Source organism: Morchella importuna (genome assembly GCF_003444635.1).
Source record: "Morchella importuna strain M04M26 chromosome Unknown Morimp01GS022, whole genome shotgun sequence".
NCBI classification, from domain to species: domain Eukaryota; kingdom Fungi; phylum Ascomycota; class Pezizomycetes; order Pezizales; family Morchellaceae; genus Morchella; species Morchella importuna.
In genome coordinates this window covers 140,983-157,978 of record NW_025763419.1, presented here as the reverse complement: position 1 = coordinate 157,978, position 16,996 = coordinate 140,983, and the positions used below count along the sequence as shown (strand labels likewise).

Sequence of the window (16,996 nt, the reverse complement as noted above, 5' to 3'; positions counted from 1 at the left end):
GTCCAAAAATACATTATTTGGTAGAATAAAAGGATGAAAACTACTACCATGACGCGCCGTGACAGGAACGCCGCCAATGATCATAAATGCAGGTTCCGCAGGATAGATTTCAAGGAACGCGCTGGGCAGGGCAGGGCAACAAATTTTAGGTTAACGGCACGCGGTTGGTCTGCATGTCGGCTCCACAGGTACACTTCGATGCATGTCATGGGGGAAAAAGCAATCTTGGGGAAACCTGGGTTTCAATCATACGACAAGCAGGCTATTAAGATGTCACGAGAAGAATTTTGTGGAAAGTGCTTGAACTTATTCAGCACGCAGTCGAAGTAGCTAGTGATACAAATAGTAGTACAGTAGTATTGAGCAATAAAACAAATAACCACCCAAAATCAAATAAACACCTATCATGAATCTCGCACAAAGGAGGCACACAATAATCGTAATGTTACAGTAATAGCTTCATAATCCAAAAAATAAAAAATAAACCCTCCCACCCCCCTAGCGATGATGCTTCGAAGAAGCTCAAAACAAATAACGCCCAAAAATGAGTCATGTCTTCTTTTTCTTTCGTCTTTAGAGTTCTACCAAAGTGCGCTCAGAAACAAAGGAAAAGCTACCAGCGCATAAAAGCAAAACAAAAAAACCGAAGATACCCGTCTTAAAAATATTTTACGAAATATATGAAAAGATGAAAGGAAAGTAGTAACCAAACCTATACAAATAATACCCAATCGAGAGAGAGTGTAAAGTGTTGAAGTAATAATACAAACTTTAGAATCGAATGGAAGTGTAAGGAAAAACATCTCTCAAATAAGAAAGTAGATGACGATAGTGATGGTGGTAAACGGTTAACCCCGAAAACAAGTGGCCGAAATCGAGAACCGAGACAAGTGGAACGAGACCTCCTGAAAGGAATGAAAAACCGGAGGTCGATTTGATGTGGTGGTGCAAGAAAGTGAGTTGTGACGTCATGGTTGTACGGAGGACTAGTGGGGCGGGTAAGACGCCAAGCCTGCACAACCCATGTTCTTCCATGCATCTTCCCACCCTTGTACTCTAGGTGTAGGGCCAGCAAGAAAAGCAGTGAACTGCTGATCTAACTTGTGTTGATTGTAGATCCCTCCTCAGTTTATCGATCGCAACAGGATTGTTTTTGAAGTTAATCGGTGTAGTTTACCATCATCCCGCGTCATCAAGAAATGAAAAAAGGAGACAATTTGGGCGTGTCAGATCGGCTATTTGTCGATACCATGTTTTACCTAAAATGATGATGTTAGTAAAAATTCACATCATACCAAGACGATTCAACACAAAGCCCCATCTGCAAAGCAGATCTTTGCGTTGATTCGTTATCAATTAAGGGGGAAAATTACCTTTTTGTGACGTGTAAGGGCATCTTGCCTTGAGAAGGTCTTCTCGTCGTTGCAAATTTCGCAGCGTACCTTCTCGCGATGAGTGTTGTGGATGGTATCCTCATGACGAGTGAGATCGTAAGGCCGAGAGAAGATTGTGTTGCAGGGTTTGTTTGTAGTAGGATTGAGGCGGTTGCACTTGTGAGGTCCAGGGTGATGCGACCTGGCAATGCCATCACCGCGGCTACCGGGACTCGTCTGTCTGTGTGCTTCGCGTCTATGCTTTGCCATTTTGTTCGTGGTGGGAAACCTCTGGTTGCAACCAGGAACTGTACAGGTGTATCCTCCCCTATTCGCTTTGGACTCTGCAGGCTTTGTAAGGGGTGAGCCGGCAGACTGGTAACCATATTCGCCCTCATCCTCGGCCATTTGAGGCTTGTGATCAGAACTATCAGCGTAATTGCTGTAGGGGAATCCGAGGGGGGTGAATTGCTGGTTGGCTGGGAACATGGTAGCATTGAAGTTCGTGCTAGCATCACTCTCCCTGCGGCTGGTGGCCATGCTAGCATAGCTCTCTTGAGTCTCTTCCCTCTTGAGGTTGTAAATTTGATCGTCTTCCTCGTCCCCTTGAACCGAACCCTTGTAGCTGCCGCTTTGGACACTGCCGTTCTGAGAGTACACATCTTCCTGAGAAGCAAAGAGAGAACCCTTAACCCCTTCTTGGGACGACTCGTGGTATTCACGGTAGGCATCTTTTGGTGAGATAGTACAAGGGTGCTCGACAAGATCGATGTTGTGGTAGTCTTCCTCCATTTGCTTCTTCAGTACCTCTCGCTCAACTGCAATCATCTTCTCTCTCTGAGCACGAGCAGTTGCAAAGCCAGCAGGAATCAAGGTCGAGGTTCTCTGGGGTGAGCGAGTCACAATTGGGAAGTGCGCGTAAGGCGAATTGGCACGGAAAGGTGAGCGCTCGCGAACTATTGGCGACGTGGTAATGGAGTGCTGGTTTTGGGCTTGCTGGTAGAGGAATGCCACCTTGGAGGGTGTGGTGCAAGGAGAGGATGGCCGAGTAGCGTGTTCGGTGCCAGGGGCGACACCAGGGTTATATAGCTCGTCTTGGATAGCGTCGGAGACAGTTCGATCGAGCTTTGGGGGGTCTGGGATTGGGTGGTGCAGTTCTGAATCGAAGAGTAAGTAATGGTCAATCCACGACTCAATATATTGACAGGCATCCTCACGAGCTACTTGTACTCCATCGCCACAAACAGACTCTGGTGAAGCGATGGGAGTGGTGGGTGAGTGCAGGTCCACATCCGAAGCGGAAAGTCTCGACGAAAACTGGCCCTGGTGGTGGGGTGACAAAGCTGGAAGCTCTTCGTCATCAGAGTGCATGACTGCGCGACTGTTCACCAATCCCTGAGTGCCAAATTGCTGCTGCGATGGAGGGGCTTGCAGGTAATGGCGAGGTTGATGGTCGAAGAATTCGAGTGGCTGTGTCATTGATGAGTCGAAACCATTGCCAAACCGTGATTGGGTGGTAGGATTCTCGAAATTCTGGACGTTCCGTCGCTTTCGATCATAGCACTCGTCGTATAGCTGGAAATCTGCGGGCGAGCCGTGGGCAGACATGATAGTAACTCTTGAAGGTGAAGATGCTGGTGTAGAGTGGGTAGAAAGAGAGGTAGCAATAGTTATTGGGGAAGCTGGCTCTGAGGCCCTCTGAAGGTTGATGTGGGGGTTAAGAGGAATGTTCCTGATGGGCATGGTGGTAGTTTGGTAAGAGTGGAGTTGAGAGATGAATGGATAAGTTTCTTCGTCTGGGGGGAAGCCAGCAGCAAAGTCTTGTTCAAGCTTCTGTCTCTTCTGTGCTGGAGTGAGCTCGCCTTGTGGTGGAGCAGTGTAGAAAGAAAGGTCGTAGGTTTGGTAAGGTGAGGTGTAGCTACTGTGGTGGTATTGAGTAGTAGTGTTCTGGGGCGAAGGGGCTCTCATTATGAAGAGTTAAAATAGGATGTGAAAGAGTATTTGGGATAGATAGCACGGGATGATGATGCTGTGTGTGAGAGGATTGAGGAAGGCTTTATTCTTGAAGCTCCCTGAGTAAGTAAGACTCTAGAATAGGTGCGGGTCGATTGGGGTTCCCCGGGAGAAAGCTAGTTGCGATGACGCTGATAAAGCTAAGCTACTCAAGGCATAGGGTTAATAACACAACTTCATAACGGGTAACATAACTTGCATGTTTGAGAAGAGTGTGAGTGAAATGAGTGTCACGCTAGGAATGCTTATTAACTGGGGAGAGCGTGGCTAGAACTCTGCTCCGAGGATAGCCAGAGGGTGTGGGTCAGGGCAAGGGAGAACCTTTGACCTAGGTAGGCGGGCTGCGGACTGCGGTGCTAAGGTTCTCCGCCGCGGGGGGGGGGGGGGGGGGTAGGGTAATGCAAAGGATAACTTACAAGAAAGACCAAAGCTGAGAAGCTATTGGGGGGTGGGAGACAGGCAATTACCGGTCCACCTGATCAATTACCGAACCAACTGAATCGCGAGTTGCTTGGTCGGCGTTTAGACTTGACTACTTGTAGTTGTATATCTTCTCAGTATAGACGGGGTTTGTTCAAGCTTGCAGATAGTCGTCGTAGTCGTGGGGCTGAGAGGCGTTTTGTGGGTGGTGATGATTTTGAGCGATGATGAAGGTGGTGTGTTAAACGAGGGGAGTAGAGCTCGACTCTAGATATTATAGCGTGATAAGCTTCTTGTTGCCGTTTAAGCAGACTGCTGTTGATAGTAAAGACATCCATCGCGGCGGCTTTGATATATATGGCGGGATCGTGGTAGTTTTTGCTTGTCTTGGTTGAACGATCTACTGGTGGGGTGGTGTGGGTGAGGAGCAGCAAATGCGAGAAGTACAGGATTAGGTGGTGGTGGTGCAGGCAGGCAGCGGTAGCAAGTAGCAACCAAGCCAATGCATGAGCACAAAAAAAAAGCAGGGTGCGTCATAATAATAATCGAGTCTCCCAGAAAGTACCAGTGTACCACATCCTAGACTCGGCCTCAACTGCTGTCCACCCCTTGCTCACTGGTTGAGTCCCATAGCCTCCGTGCACAGGCCTCACTCACTCCAGAACCCTAGCAGAGTAACGTAACTAACGTTCTCTCTTACCCTCACCTTCCCCCCCCCCCAACCAGAACCTCGATGCGACCAATTCAAAATTCCCCGGCTTTCCGGAAAAATGGTAAATGCATACATACCATCACACACACTCACACATTCACTCCGTTCTTACAAATTCCTCTACCCTTGTCATTCCCTCTTTGGTTATTTTTTTCCAAAGCTGACGGGAAAGCTCTTGTTGGGCCAATCATCCCTTCCACATATTCCCTCTTCTGTCCACAAGTTACAACCCTTATTTTCGGATTACGGTACCTATGGATTCACGGAGTTTACGCGAGTCGTACCCAGTATTTTTAGGTACTTTTTCCCCCACACAAACCCACGCTTTTCCGATAGATTAGATTTTTTTGTGGCTATGCTAATCCATCCACGGTGTGAGAGACAGCCACATTTCAAGCACTTTCTGAAGCAGAGTGACATAGGTCTCAACATTCCCATCCCTTCTGTGCCGAGGTCCAGCCCACACACCCTGTGGCTTGAACGTGACAGACAACATTCCCAGGGTCCACCGTCTCTCCCTTTCCCTTTCCCAACAACCCCTACCAAAAAAATTCCACTTTGCTGTGCGCGGCTCATCGCGGAGAAACAGCGGACTTCCCAACGCCCGAAAGACCCTTGTAGACGATTATCGATCGCCCCGCAAAAGCTCCCTTCCCTCCCACCCACCCCAGCAAGCTGGTGTAAACCCGATCAGTAAACGTCGCTAGGGCAGAGACAAAACACACAACACGAAACAGCAGCTCCTCCCCTCCCCCCATTTGGGTCCAGATTTTTGTTCCACCCCCCATCTCATCGCAGGAGGCCGGATGTAGTAAGTAGAAGGTAGGCTTGGACCGTAGGCATCTAGCTCTCTCTGTCCGTAATGCACGCACCACAAAGCAGAGCAAGAAGCTCAGGTCAATGCGGTCCCTTTATCTTCTGGCCTATCCAGTCTCTCTCTCGTAATACATAAATTGTTTCTCTTTACTGCAGTGGCGCGTTTAGAGAAACCATATCTCCACTCTGAAAAAAACAAACCCTCCTTCGGCATTGCCGACACGAGGAAAAATAAAACATGGAAAAAACGTGAGCTCAATCTCATGTTCACGCATGCAAGCTCGCTCGTGGGCTCAATTGCAACCCTCACTGGTCGGACCGATCGCGAGTCCTTAATCCGTCTATCCGTCAATATGAGTAGGAAAGAAATAGAAGCTCGATGCGTATACAGTAACTAACTACATGTATTGTCAGGCAAGTATCTCCGTGTGACATACGCAACACGATGCCTAAAGTATAGATCCCAATAATATCTATTCGGAGTATGAATTTATAGAAACTCTCATTCCAAGGCAACGAGAGCAAACAAAAAGCTCTCGATCTAGATCTCCTGATGGTTCTGCAACTATTGTGTGCTCCATCACGAGGTGTGGACGAAACTCGCAACAGGCCACCTCTCTCCAAAATGATCCGACGAAAACCTTGCAGAAACCATGACTCTCATTACTCAATCATTCTTGTCTCTGCTATCGTATTCGCAGATTCCAAGATAATCTACTCTGCACAATCCACATTCACATCCTGAAGCTCCAATGCAAACGAACGGATACTAAATTAACCGATGTCTACATGTATCGACTCGGCTATCCTCCCGAGTCACGGCTGCTGGGACTAGATATATGCAGCTCGAGGGCAGCAAGCAAGCCATCTCCCATCTCTGTGCATTTTTTTTACGCCTCCAAAGACTCAAAATGTATAAAAGTCTATTGATCCCCCTGCCTATTCTTACTAGATGGAGATGACCAAGGGCCAAGAGGGGAAGAGAGATCGCAGACAGAGCAGAGGGAGCACCGTGAACAGTGAACCGTGAGTGGGGCAGGGTAAGTAAACACCACGCTACTCGTAAGCACTGTATCTGAACTGACTGACAACTGACAGGCCCTCACCAAGAAGGTTTCAGCAACCCATCTCCCGGAACTCGGGAAATTTTTTTATTTTTTTCCCCCTGCCAAACCTCGTGGGAATTAGGATAAGCGAACACTAACTAGTGAGATCTCGGTCAGAGACAGGGCGGGGGTGGGAGAGAGAGGCTAGCCCCACACACCTACAGACACTCGCGTGAGCGGCCGGTCCAGAACACCCTTAATCTTGCAGCAGGACCAGTCAAAAAAAGAAACGAAAAAAGGGAAGGGGAAAAATCCTTCTGAGATCCTTCCATGCATGCTTCTAGAGTTCAGTACTGCCGGGGATATGCGCAACAATCCCGACCGAACCGTCCACTAAGGTAATTCATGCATGCATGCACCGTGCACACCACTGCCTCGCATCTATCGATTGCAGGGATCATGACACCAAAGACAAGCAGCCACACACCTGAGAAAATGGAAAACTCGCACCGAGGTGTGTCTTTGATTTGACTGCGGGAATCTTCTTGGGCTGCTAATTGGGCTTTGGGAATTTTGCTAACGCGCGCCTTTTCTTCCTTGTGTTGATCATTCACCCACACACATCCGCCTCAATTAACCTAATCCTTGTTACATGTATTTTTTTTCTCACGAACGAGATTTCGCTGCACACACACCTTTCCGGCTACAGCCGGGTCACGGAAAACAGTACCTACTCTAGTACTAATGATTATCAAACAACAATAATCAACCGTTTTGTAACTCTATATCCTTATATTTTCTTTTATCAAATCTCGACTCTGCATGCTGCATGAATACTGCTCACCGAAAAAAAATTGTTTGCTTCTTTCTGCTTGTTAATCCAGCTACATAGACGACACTCCCCGGACACCGAAGCCTATATCTCCGGCCGCGCGATCCATATTCCTCAGGCAGATTGTGTTGAGGACATTAGAGTAGATACCTGCATTCCCGATCATTACCTTACTGAGGATCGGGTAATGATCATACCAACAGCATTGCATTGCGGTGCGTTAGCCGGCTAACGGAGATGTCGCAGCCCCACTAGAGTACGTGGAAAGCGATGGTGCGCGCTTACTTGATGATCATTGACCATGGCCCTGGGAACGCCGGCCCCCTTCAGTAAAGCAGGGTACTTAATAGAGTCTTTTAGCCAACGACCACAAGAGTCGTTAACACTAAATTGAAATACCCAAGACTTTGGTGCATGCATTAGGGGACCTTGGCCTCCATGGTATGAGGAATACTCTCAAAGGGATTGGTATTCTAAATATTTGACGGCGTATTCTTAAGCACGGCATTCAAAAAGTGATATATGATACGCATCCTGCATGTACAAAAGTCTTGGGTATTTCAATTTAGTGTTAACGACTCTTGTGGTCGTTGGCTAAAAGACTCTAATACCTCGGCTAAAAAATTAGTAAACGCCCACTGAGTGAGGGGCCTCCGCGGAAACGCGTCTAAAACGAATAATTTGTTACTGATGATGATGTGGTGTGGGCCATGTGATTTTCTTCTTTTTTTATTTTTTTCCTGCCGTTATTTTCTTTTCTTTTTTTGGAACCCAGACACTTGCCTTGCATGATCTGCAAGATGCCAATGCCACATGGAAGGAATTTTTCTCTTCCATGATCCTGCCGAATCAGGAAGCATTCTGGAAATCCGGGAGAAAATGCCTGTTGGACTGTCAAATTGACAGGGGTGTTTGCTGGCAAGGATCCAGGCTGTGTAGCACAGCAGTAACTTGCAAGGTCAAGCGAAGAGATTTGAGCGAGCGAGTTTCTCGGGCCAGATCAACGGAACCGACCGGATGCCAACCTTGGACTTAGCTCAGTTTTTGAGAGACAGAACCCTTTTTGTGTGTGTCCACACCCTTTTTTTTTTCTTCCCTTTTTTTCCCTTTGTCTGGTCGGAGAAATGCGTAGCTACCAATCCAGATTTTCTTTCCTTTTTCCTTTGCCATGCGAGCAAGTGTCTGTGTTCTTAATCTCTGGAATCGACCCCGGCACTCCGCGAACCGTATGCAAGTCGTACCCAAAATAAACAATCTCTTCTGTCTCTGCTGCAGAATCTGGATTAAGGTAGAGTAAAGTATCTGTGCTCAGTGCTCACTCATGTCCTGGACCCCTATCCGATCCAATTACGGTCGGCAGCGAGAGAGCTCCAGAGGCTAGAGAGCTAGGACTTCCGCGGTGAATTCTTCCCATCAACATCATAAAGGGGGCACGGGTATGAAGGGCCTAGGGACCCTGAGTTACTGAGAGCTGTGACCCTGAGACACACAACACCACACCACTCCCACGCACACAAGCCACACGTCGTCACAGGGCAGGTGGGCGGGTTTTTGATTTTCCTGCTTCACGTTAAACGATGATGCCCTGCGTCAGTGTTAATTTACAGGGCGACCGGTAGATAACTGAGCCGGTGCTCGGTTTGTCCGTCGGTCTCATTCGTTCATCAGCCTAGAGGGGGGGATCGGCCCGCCGACCTACTCTACGTGCTCTAGTACTTAGTTAGGCCAAGCTATTATTACATACGCTACTCTAACGGATGAGATGGGGCAGATCCCTCTCTCCAGATCTCGCTAGGTTATTTTTTTAGCTTTAACCTCAGTAAAACAAAATTAAAAACCTGAAAGGCTCTGTAGCCTGGCTAGCGAGGTTGTGAAAAAAAAAAACTCAAAAAAGCCAGCCACGTCAGGGTGGTAGATGAGTGATGGATGGGGAAGATCTCTATTCATCATCTTTCATCCATCGTCACCTCGCTAACTCTGATCTCGATTGGATTTTGTGGGGATCTCCCTTCCTCCCTCTTCGCCTACCGTAACCCAGCTCCCAGCTAGGCCCTCATTCCGTCAGATAGACGAAACATTTACGCATACATGCCATCGACAGCCAGACCAGCCAGCCAGTAAGCCAGCAATGCCCAAAGTTTTAAACGCGATAGACGTTTGCTGTTGTTGGCGGTGGTGTTGTTAGGTGTTACGTTACGTCTGTAGGGTTTCGTCACGTTGTACAGCGGTGGGTATTAAGTCATCGGACGGCCTAGCCACAATTTTGCCTGCAAACGCGTATTTTGGTGGCGTTCTATCTGATCACTTATTACCCACCGCTGTACTTTACTACTACTTTTCAGCTCTCGCTTGCCCTGCTCTGCGACTTGCTCTTACTTGCTTACCTCCTATCGTTGCCATGCTACGGTTGCGACATCATAGTTCCTACAGGGCGCCCATTCATATCAACCCACAACCACCCGTGAAAGCTTAAGCCTCCCCCGCACAAGAAAAAAGAGATTCGGAATCGATCTCACCAAACGCGTGGCAGGGCGCGCGAATCTTCAGCCCGTCAAAAGCTTCTTCCCATGCCCTGCATACATCAACCCTACATGTAAAGTAGATTACCACCCGCAGCCGCAATATGCAAACGTGGTCTGCGCTGCGCCACCACGGGCCCTTTTTTTACCACAACGAAGTACACTTTCAACCACGACCGCAAACCACGACTGCTAACACGACAGCACGATATATGATGGCACCACTGATTTAATTTGCTAGGTAGCTGGAAGACACGATGGTAGGGTCGGGGGAAGTCGCAGATGTGCCCGGTGAGGAGGGGAAGATTACGAGGCCTTATGCTTGCTGCAGGAGATGTAGATATCGATGTGGACTAGATGTGGTGGATAGATATAGTGCGATTTATGGTAGAGGGTAGGTGTGTCAACTTGGATTTTCATTGGCAGAAATCGACCTTTAGCTCGAAATAAGCGTGGTTTAGGGTCTTTCCTTGAGGCTCTTCTTCCAAAATCAATTGCCACTCAAGTTTACACACCCACCCACTATCGAAAATTGAGCCATAGATATATAGATAGATAGAGGAGCGAGGAGAGATATCATGCACGGCCGCATGGCAATGACATGGTACGTGCGGGATCAAAGCTAAAGCAAGTAGCCTATCCGGACCGGCTGATCGATAAGGTATTGGGATCTGTGCTTTGTCTAGACTCTAGACAAGTGCACCATGTACTGCTACCATTTACCGTGTGTGTTTTGGGGGCACTCTGATAGGTAGGCGAGAATGGATTCAATTATTACCGACCATGTGTTTTATTTGGCTCAGTGAAGTGAGGACTTTGCATTGACGATCGATATCGAGGGTTTAGACATACATACATGAGGAAGGTCTTTGTTTGGGCCACCTACTGCTCTACTCTACAATGTAGCTGTAGCTAGGTAGCAATCATCCACCGTACTGCTCCACCACAGAACAGAACAGATTGAGTTATCTGAAACCGAAACCCACCACCGTCCGCCGCCCGCCATCAACTGTGAATCCCGAAAAAACAAAAAAAGTGAGCCCATGGGCGTTTATCATGTCTATGCTGCCTACGATCGTACGAGCGAGGGCTGAAACATTTGTGCCCAATCGCTATTCCCGAAACCGTGAGCACATACTCATTCTGATATCTGTTTAGAGTAGTGTAGTTAAGGGTAATAAATTGTAAATGTAAGTGTAAAATCAATGCTTAACGCCCCCTCCTATCAATCTTACAGACTCCTCTTTGGCTGTATGTAGTGTTATACGCTACTGTACATACCTACTCAGGAATCGTGGATAGATCGTGACGACTGAAACAACACCCAACACTCCTCCTCGCCGTCTTCTCACCACGGTAGGAGATGTATTAATCGAGTAGGAACCGTAGATCATCAGCTGGCCATGGACCCAGCGTTACATGTATTGTACATGCCACACAGTGCTTATTTAGAGTAGAGTAGATCATAGAGTGGGGAGATCATTGCAATTGGCCCGCATGTAGAACTCGAACATGAACACGAACGAATGAAGCAAGCCCATCCACTTCACCCCATCCCATACCATACCATACCATGGCCTCCGACTCTGTAACGCATTACTAGACACATTCTTGACATGTACATACAAGCCTTACCCGCTACCTACCTCTCTACCCACCGCTCTACCCACCGCCTCCATCCCTACCCCGCTATCTGTCTCGGGCCATCGATCTGTTTGTATCCATGGCCAGCTGAAGAGTGCATATACATACATACCAGACACCTCTCCTACCGGACATCTTCTCCTACCCACATATGCACTCTCCGCAATCGATCGCTCTATTCATGCAAACCCGTTTTACTCTACGTCTTAGCCAGATATACCCTGGGCCCATCTATCGAGTGCGTTGACACCGCCGCGCCGCCGCGCCGCGCCCCAACGACCGGCCTTCCCTGACATGACCGCGCCCAGCCAGCCCTGACCGCGCGTGACGGACCCTGACCTCCCTGCACCCCAACGCAACGCAACGAAACACAACACCGCAACACCACACGTGCGTGACGGGAAAAAATTCTTCCTGCTACACCTATGCTATGACGTCGTTCATTGTGTTCTTGTAACATTCACCACTGGCGTTCATTAACATGTAGCACACACACGTTACGTTGTGTGTGCGGCTATGGACCCGACCCTGCCCGCCCCAACACAACCGCACTCCCCAACAGTAACCACCGCACCCTGACCTATTAACAAGCTAAGCTAACCTATGTACCCTAACCATTACCGGAGTACCACACCAGCCCCAGAAGGAAGCGACAGCTCACATCTCGGCACCCAGATGGCCGGCTCCGCCACACTCCTTCACTTGCACTCCAACTCTATCTTGCCACGGCAGCAGCTAGCAGGGCTAGTCTACCAAGATCCGCTCCGTGCTCGATCCAGGGCTCTGGGTAGGGTCACGTTGTTTTAGTTTAGGGCCAGGTAGGGCAGCGGGGTAGGTATGTGAGGTAAGCTACAGTACCGTATATGTCAGTGTCAGGTGAGGCATGTGAAGTGAGAGGTGAGAGGTGAGAGGTGAGAGGTGAGAGGTGGCTCTGTGTTGGTGTGTCCCCCTAGTCCAGCTGAACTCGAACCCTGTGGTGCGGTGTGATTGGGCTTGGGGGCTGCGACTACCAGATGTGGGCGGTGGGTGACGCGTAGCTGCTGGTATCTTCTATCATGTATGTTGTGGTGTTATTATATGTGTTATATGTCACGCACTCAGTACGGTAGGGTATCCCCGAGAATGCACTGCTCCCTTCGCCACAGGTACGTGAAACCCCCCAACCAACGATCCCCCCCCCCCCGAACCTAACCCCCCCACCCGGCACCTCCGCTCTCCAACGGCTGCACAGTTAAGGTTGTGGCTGTGGCATGCCCGCTACCTGCTTGCCTGATTGCTTGTCTTGATGGCGATGAGCATCGCATCGCTTTCACATGCAAAATTAAAAAAAAATCTTTGCGAGCTACCTACCTACGCGACCACGACATCTACACAACATACATAAGACGCGCGTTTTATTATTTGTTTTCTTCATGGTCAATTGATTTGCAGCAGACGTAGAGATATGTGATCGGGGTTCAACTTCCCCAAGAGGAATCTATCGAGAGTGGACAGATTGCAATGCACGCAGCGCAGCACAGCGCGGGAAGGATCCGAGAGTGAGTAGCAGGTCGATGGTATGGCTCATCGATGGGTAGCATAGCTTAGATATCGTCAATTAAGCACAGCACATCACTTCAGGCGGTCCATTCAATTTCAATTCCCGTTCTACTTCAGGTAGTTGAAGCTCAGGCAGTTCAGGCTCAAGCTCAGGCAGTCTGGTAAGGTACTCTACTTCCATGATCGCTGTGTTCTACGTGTAGGAGCTCCGCACGGGTAGCGGCGAATTGAGTTGAGTATTGCAATTGATTCCAATTAATTATAAGCTACTACATACCTCGGTCAACAACCAGCTAGCCGCTGCCAGATCTAGCTCACAAGGATTAATCAGCAACAGCACCAGCGTAAATTTTTTTTTATGCTTGTGAATCATTACCAGGCGCTACTAGCAGTTTCTGGGCAACCTGTTTCCCTCTCTCGATCTCCCGCCCGACCAGTCAAGTGCCAACGGAGAAAGAATGGCATCCAGAATCTGCCTTGCATCGACGGCCGGCTAGATAGGGCTTTCTAAAATACTATATAGACCTTTCAAATGTTGTTATGTGATTTTCTTGTGATGTTCCTGTCCATCATTACCTATTATCGATACCTGATCCCCGAGCGCTTGCGTAGACGTTAGTAGACAGCTCATGAAACGGCGCAGCAGCAAAAACCAAGTTTTTCTCCTACTCGATACGGGGCATCCATCTGGGTTTCAGGATTTTGGATTTTTTGATGGGCTGGATAGTGTCGAATGAGGTAATGATCCACGTCCCTGCAGGGAGCTGTAATCGGAGGTTGTATTTCCTTGGCAACCTGCAAGACCCTCTATTAACGTGTCTGCCGGTTGCTTGGCAAACAGCCCTGTCCGTAAATTAGTAGTTCGCCTGATATCGCCTTCTTTAAGGCACACCCTCGGATTTGTTTGGGATTAGTTTGATTGTTTATGCCGGGACTAGTTACATATAGCTATAGCTGGTTTAGTCCCTGCTCTGGTTGGTTGCAACTGTACTCTACGAGTAGTTGTGTTCCACAAATAGCATATCGCGATGCATCCGGCCATCCACTCCTTGAAGGCCTGGACAAAGGAAAGAGAGAACACCAGCTGTTTTCAGGAACCACTTGTCCCAACAGATTATCAATCCCTCCCCAAGATTAAATTTGCAAAAAAGAGTCATAGATATTTCCAATTCATTCTGTCACAAGCCCCACAACCCAATAGAGAGTTTGCGATGCAGACCTAGGTCGCTGCACTGTCACACTTAATCACGGTCATGTCGAGAAAATGTCTTCCTAGATGTGCATGCAGATACTATACTAGAGGTCTAAACTATCGAATTTGCAAACGGCTAGTTTGGTAGCTATGTTGCGAGATTTACTTTAGTGGACTACGAATACATGCAGCAGCGTATAACGTCCATATCAATCAAGGCAGGCCATTAATATCCACTCCAACTCATCCATGATTATGACTCCCCAAGGGACTCAGTAGATGAAATACGTATGCGGCTCAGCATAGCCTCAATAGAAAATTATTTTCAAAGCTGATATGATCACAAGTACACTCTGTACTGGCGACGTGTTTGATCGTGGAAAGTATGAATCGTTAATTTGATATATACTACCACTGTACCACCACTTCACGTGACCTTTACTTATTGCGATGAGTCATCTGGCACACCACCATCCATGAGACTCGCCAAGTACGTAGAGTAAAGTACCTAGGATCCAACCGCAACACACACAACGCCGGCGGAGTCATCGGGGATCTGGCCATCGGTGGGGTTATTTGACCCTTTCGGCCGTAGGCGCAGATAAGAAGAAATATCTTAGTAAGAAGTACTGCGCGACGCAGGGGGAGTGGGGAAAAACACTTCTTCTTTGCGAACATACATGTATGATGTAGATGATGTAGATGCAACCTATCCCTGGCAGTCGGCGTTTAACTAAGGTTTTCCTGCCTGTGCGACAGACCTTTGATGGAAGATTCTCTGAGATGCTTCTCGAGACGTCTGCAATCTGGAGATAATGACGGTTCGGGATATCGGGTGCTACGGACTGCGGACGGAGCCTTGCCTCAAATTGGTTGCCTTTGGTTGCTTGGTTGGTTACTTCCTTGGCTGGAAAGCACTGTTCCGATAAATCCCTACCGGGATCCTCGGTTCCGAATCAAGACGGAAGTAAGAGAAAGTGTTTAAAGAAAGCGAGGAGCGGGGATATGGGGGAAGGGAGCGTTTACTCATCTACAAAATGTATGTACCTACTCTACTCGAACGGGCGCATATGTCAGCACAGCCCGGAAATGATGTTCTTGTAATACGGTCCTTCGTGTACTGTTCGCATCTGGAAGTTACCTAATTATAAGCAGTTACACATCCATTTTCAATCAGGTAGACTACGTACTCTTCCCACTCCAAGTCCCACTGCGCACTCATCACTCATATCTACATCGTCATCGTCGTCGACATCCGGCACCCGATCCGAAGCCGAATTTAAACGGAGTCGGAGATTTGGTCCGTCCGATCCATACATGTGCGCTTTTCCTGCGTTGTCAGATTCGACAATCGAGGTGGGTGTAGGTAAAGTGAGTTCGATATGCACTCAGGTACGTGTTGAGTGAATATTACACATTGGTGCCAAACAAAACCAAACAAAGACATAAGCAGGTTTGTGGGGGCTGATATTGCTCAGCGATTCGGTTTGGTGTTGATGTGTTTCGACTTGTGTTCGGAATCGTGATTCGGGGGTGCCGATCGGTGGGTTAATGGGGTACGAGTAATACTCAAAACTCGTCCGGAATGTTGATTATGGATGTGTATGAGATGCTAGTTGATGCCCGACTCTGTGTGAGGCCGAATTCCGGATTTCTTTTTTTTATGCGTGGAATTCGGATCATAGTATATCACTCGGTAAATAACCCGGAGATAAGAATGCGCAACGCCAGAACCGTGGTTTATTATTTCCTAGACTTCAAGGTCCGGTACGGTATCCTTATATAGTAACAGAGCGAATAGAACAACGTAAATTATCAAGTTAACTAAACGTATTTGGTCTCGCTGTCTTTTTAAAAAAGCCAAGTAAACTCTATAGCAGTTTCTTCTTAGGCCAAATATCGAAGCCCAAGGTTTATTAGTCGTATCTCTTAATGTGTTAGTTCTTTTGAGATATAAGGCCACGAGCCTCCAAGTACGTCGCCGTGGTACGGTTAACTCTGCGTAGGAAGGTGAGCCTGAATCCCATAGACCCTGATTATAGAGATAATACATGTATCTTAAACTGGGTGAACCCACGAAGTGCTAAGATCAGTAGCCTAACGATGGGAAATTACTCTAGCTCTATCGCAGAGAGCGGGAGTATATATGACTTGATGACCAGACAGACTGGGTTAGGGTTGTGGTTAAAGACATAGTATGATGAAGTAGTATCCACTTTCATAGAATACATACTTTAGATCTATAGATATCATGGGTACACCGCCGCTTGATAACTGTGCCAGGATAATACACACCATCTACCGCCGTAGCCCAGCTGCTATGGTGTCGCCCAGAGGGGCCGAGGTTGGCGGTTCGAATCGCTTACCTCCCAGGCTTGGTGGAAACACTGTGTGACTGGGTCAAAAAGAGCAGCGCGCAATGCCTCTCTTTTGTTTGGAGCTGTCTTGTATATCTCTAACAAGCTAGCCAGTTGGAAAAAAATCTCACCCCGACTTAAAGACTCGATGTTTTTTTGTCACTTATAATTATCTCGGAGCTGCAAAATAAAGCGTTTTTATCCTCAAGGTTTAATCAACCACGACTTCATAACTACTAACTGCATAGCTAATCTTAAACGCAACAAGTTTGAAAAGCCAACTCATGTATCTACAAAACAACCCTATGCAACTAATGAAGTACATCTAATCAATCAATCAACAAACCAACCCTAACCCACTACCGATCACTCCAATCTAGCTTCGTCGGCCACCGCCCCACCCCCTAAAAGGGGAGGTTTGGGAACTGCTAGTTAAGAGAAACGGCTTCTAATCTCGGGTGGGGGGTTGGGCTGGGGAAAAACGGGACTTGGTATTGCTAAAAAAAGATGGGGAAACTGCAACTGGGCACTGC

At 47.9% G+C, this 16,996-nt stretch overlaps 2 protein-coding genes across 2 annotated transcripts; both read right to left on the bottom strand.

Annotated features, from left to right (window-relative positions):
- Positions 1-1,235: 1,235 nt before the first annotated feature.
- Positions 1,236-3,341, bottom strand: LAJ45_07076 (uncharacterized protein; the record flags this gene model as incomplete). Its single annotated transcript, XM_046116635.1, has 3 exons — positions 1,236-1,259; positions 1,374-2,530; positions 2,591-3,341. The coding sequence occupies 3 exons, from the start codon at positions 3,339-3,341 to the stop codon at positions 1,236-1,238; spliced, it is 1,932 nt and encodes a 643-aa protein (XP_045970037.1).
- Positions 3,342-3,429: 88 nt separating this feature from the next.
- On the bottom strand, positions 3,430-4,144 carry LAJ45_07075 (uncharacterized protein; the record flags this gene model as incomplete). The annotated part of the gene is made up of 3 exons (XM_046116634.1): positions 3,430-3,531; positions 3,803-3,861; positions 3,952-4,144. The coding sequence occupies 3 exons, from the start codon at positions 4,142-4,144 to the stop codon at positions 3,430-3,432; spliced, it is 354 nt and encodes a 117-aa protein (XP_045970036.1).
- Positions 4,145-16,996: the final 12,852 nt, after the last annotated feature.